The sequence below is a fragment of the Apaloderma vittatum genome, unplaced genomic scaffold (genome assembly GCF_000703405.1).
Source record: "Apaloderma vittatum isolate BGI_N311 unplaced genomic scaffold, ASM70340v1 scaffold24478, whole genome shotgun sequence".
Taxonomy (NCBI): Eukaryota; Metazoa; Chordata; class Aves; order Trogoniformes; family Trogonidae; genus Apaloderma; species Apaloderma vittatum.
Window position 1 is genome coordinate 11,921 of NW_009730579.1, and position 7,373 is coordinate 19,293.

Sequence of the window (7,373 nt, forward strand, 5' to 3'; positions counted from 1 at the left end):
AGCCGGGGATTGGCTTCTGGGTGAGGCTTCAACAGCACAACTGGAGCACTGAGCAATTAGTATTTTTAGCACAGCAGCTTTTTTCTGTGCAATGTTAAGAATCTTCTGAAATGCAACTGCTCGAGTGAAAATACAAAAATTTAAACACAACTGGCAACAAATACTTCTGTCCACTGCTGTGGTGTCCATGGCAACTCTGTGGGTGGGAGAAAGGATCACCAAAAGCTCCAATATTACTAATAAGCGAAGTCACTTGGGCTGAGTACGTGCCTCACATGCCAGAGAGATCTGGGAGACTCGCGGAAATTGGTCCTTTTCAGTTACACCCATCTTGGGAGAGTGACCCTGTGAATCTCACCACTAACGTGACGTGTTCTTTCACTGGGGCTTCTGGGCCCATTTAGGACATTTCAGTGCCAACAGCTGGACGCTGTTATAAATCAAAAGCCCCGAAGCTTGGCTAAGATAGATTGTTATAAAAAATCCCTTTTATAATCTGGGTAACAAGCCATCGCATAGGAAACCAATAAACAATGTAACAACACAGATAACAGATTTGTCACTGTTTTCCCAACTCAGACATTTCCTTAGCTACCAGCACAGCGGTCCCACGAGAAAAGAAACGCGCTGCCTGGAAAAGTGCGACACGACTCTGATGTGCCGCCGTGATTTAACGCAGGGCTTTCTGACAAACGCTGCACCTCAGGTGTGCTCACGGCAGCTGGGGACAAATCTATTCACTTGTCTTCACATCTTCCTAGAAAAAACTCTTATTATTTTTTCCCCTTCGATTTTGTTTAAGTTCTTTGCTTAAATATTAGCATTTTCTTCCCCAGTTTTGTTTCATATCTCATTCCTCAAAATTTATTTAAATTAAGGATCTAAAGTTTCACAGAAAAGTGTCTTAAAACTAGTGGGTATTTGGCTTAACTGGCCAGCCCAGATTCTTCGAAACGGTTTTTAGCCACAGGAATAAGGTTTATCTGTCAAGTGTTATCTCACAGCAAAGGATGTAAATTCCATCAAATTCAATTCTTCTAAACCTCCCCTCAAATCTAGTGATAAAAATTCAAATGGAGACTGCCAGAAGTCGTATCCCATACATCAGCCTCAGGAACAGCCCAGGTGGGCAAAGCGTGGAGGGGAATGAAAATCGCTGCTGCCTTCTCCTTCCACACCTTCTCCCTTTGCTAAGGCATCAAGGATCAGCTGCTTAATCTGTTTGACAATTTGGAATTTCAATTGCGTTTGCTAAAACCAAACTCTGTTTAACAAGTGGTTACTTGTCATTTCTAAACGCAGTCTGACAGAGCCATCTTAGAAACTCACGTAACTTCTTGGTTCATTTACTCTCCCAATATAGAATCACAGACGGGCCTAGGCTGGAAGGGACCTCGGGGATCATTTAATCCAACCTCCCTGTCACGGGCAGGGACACCTCTCAACTAGATCAGGAAACACATGGCATATTAAAACACAGAAATGGCTTTACAATCCTTTACTGGCCCTAAAACACGTTTAGTCTTTATTTCCTCCTGGTTTATGGTACGAGTGTACTGGGTCCACTCACTTCTCACCGGTCTCCTTCATCCTTTCAAAACAGCAAGTGGTCACAGAACACAAACCCCCTCCAAAGCCAGACGCTTGCCCTTCCCCTCGGGCGAGGCACCCGCAGAGTAACATGAACAAACTCAGCTTGTCTCCGTGATCCAAGGAGCCAAACATAAAGGCAATTTATCTCGGTGAAGCTCTTACCTCTTCTTCTTGGTGATAATGAGGACATCATTGAAGAGGAAGAAGTACACCTGCTGTCTGGAAGTTCTCTTAGAAAAAAGTCCAGTGTCTTCTACGTACGCTGTTAATTCGCCCCTTTTCACTAACCATCGTGAGGAAGAAACCAACGGGAACGGCTGCAAAGGAAGAAAATAACACTTTAATCCTTCAGAAGTAGAGATTTTTAAGAATTGGGTAATAGAATACTCTAAGTTTACGGGAAAAAAATGCTTGAAGCTCAGAGAGCACAAGCACAACTCAGAGGTTATCAAGGTTTAAAGTATTTTCATCATTCACATAATACACAAGTAACAGCCTGCAAATACCTGAAAGTCACTCATGCACATCACGCAATCAGTCGTCCAAGATAAAAATGAACAGACTTGACTGGTCATACTTGGGATGGAACCGACTCTAGGAGATCTCCTAAGGAGATTAAAAATAAAGAGACTGCCTTCCAGGAATATGCACGGTCTTGTAAGATGAGTGATGGTTCTGTGAGCAGGTATGAACATTGCATTTTTCTCTAGGTGCCTCACAGCTTTTCCACCTCAACAAGCAGAGAGCACGACTTCAGCTTCTCAAGCGCGAAGCGCTGCTCACCGCGCTTCACCACAGCCCAAAGGCCAGCGAGAGCGATGCTGTGCCTTCTGCTGGCTCGTTGTGTGCCATGCACAGAAACACATCATCGGTAAAACCCTGTAACAGAGCAACACACCGTGCAGCGTGCTTGGAGGTGTTCCGTACGTTCAAACGGACATAAAGAGGCGTGGAGACTGCACACATCGTGTTCCATGCTCAACGTCAGGTTGAGGAATGCAAATTTGTATTTCATAAACAATTTTTATGCAAGTGTGTCAGTGAACTAGAGTAAACCAGTCTGGTTAGCAGTCACTGTAACCTCAGGCTCACTGACTGATGCTGTCACTCATCTTTGGTCAGTGGCTAACTTAGACTTTATCGATCCACCTTTAGTACTTCCTCCTAGGCCTGTGCCCTGTCATTTTTCTTAGGGACGGTCATTTCCGTACAGACACCCCAGTAAAGCTCCCAGCTTTTGCCAGGCCCCTTTCACTCCATGCTCAGAGGGGACGCTCCCAAGCTCCGTCACCAAAATCAAAGCTCTGTATCAACGTTTGGCTTTAAATATTCGGTGCCCTTTCAGTCAAAACAGAAAAACGTTTTGAACCAATGGCTTTTATGTTTCCTGAGAGGCAGTAACAGCTCCATGTGACAGTGCAGGAGAGCAAACCACCGGCCGAAGCCCCCATGGCTCCACCCTCGCGCTGCCTGGGACTGGACAACGTTGGGCTCGATGGTTCTCGAGCACACGACTCACACACGGTTGTTTCACGAACACAGGAGTACACTTGCACGCATTACCACAATTTTTTTAGTGCTAAAGATGGAAGAAGTTAAGAAAAAATACTTCTGAATCTTAATTAAAACTTGGATTTGAGCAATTAGCCATGTGCCAAGTGACGCAATATATCAGCAGCTTCTCTTGCACTCCCATGAAATACTCTACAGCTGCATCTAACAAAATAATAAACAAAAACCTTAAAGCACTCTATTGAGGCTGAGCAAGAACAGAAATGGTTTATGTAATTTATAATGGTCATAAAACCAGAATTACAGCACCATGATGACTGTTTTACAGACAAAAAGTACTTTAAAAATTTCTGAGGACGAACTAACAATTCCCCTAATCCATACTCCAAGAGAGTTCATCACATTTTCCTAACTGACCGTATTCCAGAGGCAGCTGGTTTTTACTTTAAGTTTTCCTTAATTGCCCAAGAGTACAGCATGGATACCATCTCCTTTCTACATAAAACAAGCTGTCAGAGCTTAAAAATGTATTGAAACGTGGCCAGAGCCGTCTTCTGTCGGCCAGCTGGCAGGCTTGCAAACCACAGATAAATATAAGCATTTAGTAGTTTAGACCTTAAGATGCGCAAAGGAAAAAAAACTTACTGAAAAGTACAGAAAAACAAAATACATGAAGTTGCTTTTACTCCCATGAAACTAGAGAGCGCTGCAAGTCCCAGCGTGTGCCGAGAACAGCGACACGGGACGCTGCGGGGCTGGGATCTGAAGCTGCTGCCTCTTCCCACAGGGCAGGCGCAGAAGGTGAAAAATACCTTCTGGGGAACACCATTTGCTCAGACGTGAACCTCTACTGACTACACGTATGATAATGTAATACTTGCTGTGTAACTGTATGAGATGTTATTTATAGAAATTCTATCTTAGCAAACACTGAATAGAAAAAAGTAAATGTCCTACACCCCCTAATAACTGTGACTGCATCTGCTATTTTTTTCCAAGACTGATTGCAGAGGATGTTTTTAAATAAAACTTTATATTGTATTTTCAGTACTAGAGAGAAAATATCTGGAATACCTCAGTATCCTAGGGCTCTTTAAAAATGACCTGAGGGCTGACAGCACCTGCACTAGCAAGACAAAGCTCGAGACACACCAGCACGGGGGTTCTTTAGCCAAAGCAGTTTGCGGGACACCGATGGCTGCTGCTGCACCGCTCGCTCTTGCCGGCCAGTATCTCATGTCCCTCGTCATGGGCAGATCTGCCACAACAGATCTCGTCTTTGCAACAATTACCGTGTGACATGAAGATGCTGAAGTCCACTGTTTACCCTATCCATTACAGATACTCACACGTTACAGAAACACACGGTCTGTTCTTCAACCGCAGTGGGAAATCTAAGCAAAATTTCACAACTATCTACAGCTCACAGAGAAGTCAAATCCCGTGTGACGCAATTTATCAGAACTTGCTCACACGCTGTCAGGTGTCACAGCGAGGAACAGAACTACTTCGTGGTGCGACACCTCTCCCAAAAGCATTTCTTTAATCCCCCCAAGTTCCCATTCTAAGAGACTTCAACAGATCCATCACTTAACCAGGTGCCCTGTTCAGCAACACGGCCCCCACCTGCTGTGGAGAACCACAACTGTTCTCATACAAATTCGAGATGATGCGACAGGTTCCTCTGGGTTTCTTCTACGTGAGGAGGAAAGTGACCAAAAAAAGCAATTCAAACTCTGACGAGCCCTGAGGAAACAAATGACGAGAAGGACGAACACCGAGGCAGAGCAGCGCGTGACTGCGAGCAGTGACAAGATCATCACACGTGCTGTTACGTAAGAGAGCACAGAACCACAAGAACTGACCCTGCCAGGGACTGTCCCTCCAACAGGGACGCAGCTTCCTCACACTCTGTTTCCCTGAAAAGCCCCAACCCAAAGCTGTGCGACGGAACAGCCTGTAGCTTTCCAGAGCTTCCGCTATCCCGCGATATGAACTTGTTGTTCTTTACTGGAAGGCACGTGGGCGCCACAGCCTGCACTGACTTGGTTTATGGTGGCAAAGAACCTGTCAAAACTTAATGCGTGGTCAAAGTTATTCACGTGCTATGGGATTTACAGTCAGAAATGTCATCGTCCTACCTTGATTTTAAATTCCAGCTGGGAGTTAATTGTGTACATCATCTCGGTCCTCTCCATCTTCCGAGCCCCTTCGTTGCACAAACGCACCAGCTAGAAACAAGACATTAACAGGCGTGATGCACTCAAGACTTGCAAAACAGACTGTGGTTCCTGTAAAAAGGCACTTGTGGGGCAGCGTACGATTTACAAAGGAACGGATGTTTCACGTTGGGCCACACATGGAACACTTTGCGGCCCTGACAAACCAGGTCTGGCTCGATAGCTGACCCTGCCTGGAGCCTGGCCTGCACAGCGGCCCGAGATCCCCTGAGCAACCCTGCGACACTGTGGTAACTGTTTATTCTTCAGGTGGGTCCAGACGGTACAAAGGTTCAGCCCCAGTTCTGACGGCGCAGGGTGACAGCTCTTGGATCCAAGTTAATGATCAGCTCCAAAACAAACCACCTTCCAGACGGACGCATCGGCGTGACGTGCTCCCCGGCCTGCCCCCTGCGCCAGGCTCTCCCCAAGGTGGAAGCCCCAACGCAGCCCTCTCAGCACCATCGCGCTCAGCGACGGCAAACCCTCCCCAGGAGAAGTCCCGCTGCAGCGGACCTTGAGAACCCAATTTTAAAGCCACACTTGAACTGCAGCCTGCACGTGGGGCTGGGAGCACATAAAAATGGGGCAAAGACACGGGGTGAAAATGCATTGCCCTTCGCCCCACACCCCCTGGGGGGTTCCTCACCCACCAAGGGGCCTTTCCTCCCTGTCCAACCCAACGCTTCACCCACCACACGCTGCTCCAGCGGGCCTGGCAGCAGCACAGTGTTGCCCGGTTTGGGATGTTTTCCCAAGTGATAAGCATCCAGGTGAAACTTTGAAGAACATACCTTGCTCACTTCTTTCAGAGCCTGCTTGCAGTTCTCATATTTTGATGAATCCTTAGGAGTTTTCTGACAAATAGTCTGAAATACAAAGTCAACTACTTCAGCGGACTAAGCAGCACAGACTGTAACAAATACAGAATTTTACGCACAAATTAACTGAAATCAGAGAGGTGAAGTTACTGCTGTGCCCTGGGATCAGCGGGGGAACATCAGATCGCTCCTTCAGAGCGCTTCATCTCGCTCAGCACTGCCTCCCTCAAGAGCCTTTTGGAGGCAAGTCGTTTCGCACCTCTTGGCCAACCTCCAGCCATGGCAACAGGCAGCAGAGGAGGCCGTGTCCTCCCAGGAAAGGGGAAGTTTCTGTTGCCTGGTCTCTGATTTTTTAAAAGCTACAACGAAATCCCATCGCAGCCGTGCACTGCCAGGTTCAATGTTCAGCTTCTCCTGGAAGCTGAAGTGCCTATTTCTGTGCACCTGTGCGCATCTGCTCTGTCTGACCTCTTCGTACAAGGTCAGCATTTCCAAAGGATTAGGAGAAAAGGCTCTGTTACGTGTGCCCTGGGAAAATGCACATAACAGCATTATTGCATTAAAACAAAAAAGCACACGGCAGGGAAGACAGTTGCAGCATCAGACACAGGAGGTGCTGGGAAGCAAAGAGAGGCAAATCCGATCCACAGCTTACACCCCACAGCTACCTATTGACAGAGTTTATTCTTAGGAGTTAGAGGGGAAGAAGTCCTATCAGAGACATGTATTTTGAATCAATGACAGACCAGTCTGATCAAGAAACAAGCTTTTCTATTAAAATGTCTAAATATTTAACTTTTGAGTGGGGGAGCAGGAGGTCCCAAGCACAGCAGGCAAACAAATGCTCCAGTACTTCATCAACAGAGTAGCAACTGCAGCCCTGTGAGGGTGTGAGTAAAGCAATGAGGAGACAGGAAGGAACTAGGAATTCAGTAGGGAAGAGTGCTAGTACTGAAAGAACACGCATCAAGGGGAAACAGAAAAGCAACTCTGTTCTCACATCCATCAGTAAAGGCAGACGAGTGACTCTCTGCATGGGAAGAATGAGGAAAGAGATCATGGGTAAATTCCGGCAGTCTTCATGGGACTCGATCCGTGACAACACCTCTTTAAACGCTGGGTTTGTGGCTCTGGTGGGAAAAAGGAGGAGAGAACGAAACGTTACGTTTTGCCAAAGAATTGTCAAAGTTGCTAGATTTCAAACAAATCATTTTATTCAGAGGAAAGA

The 7,373-nt window shown here is 46.4% G+C and overlaps 1 protein-coding gene across 1 annotated transcript in view; it reads right to left on the reverse strand.

Moving 5' to 3' along the window:
• The window catches only part of ARHGEF26 (Rho guanine nucleotide exchange factor (GEF) 26), a gene marked incomplete at its 5' end in the record, with an annotated part of 36,554 nt that overhangs the window by 7,641 nt on the left and 21,540 nt on the right, over window positions 1–7,373 (reverse strand). The window contains 4 exons of the mRNA XM_009874860.1: window positions 1,756–1,910; window positions 5,247–5,336; window positions 6,119–6,193; window positions 7,146–7,275. Of these exons, the coding sequence (XP_009873162.1) occupies window positions 1,756–1,910; window positions 5,247–5,336; window positions 6,119–6,193; window positions 7,146–7,275 (450 nt within the window). The remainder of the gene's footprint in view (window positions 1–1,755; window positions 1,911–5,246; window positions 5,337–6,118; window positions 6,194–7,145; window positions 7,276–7,373) is intronic.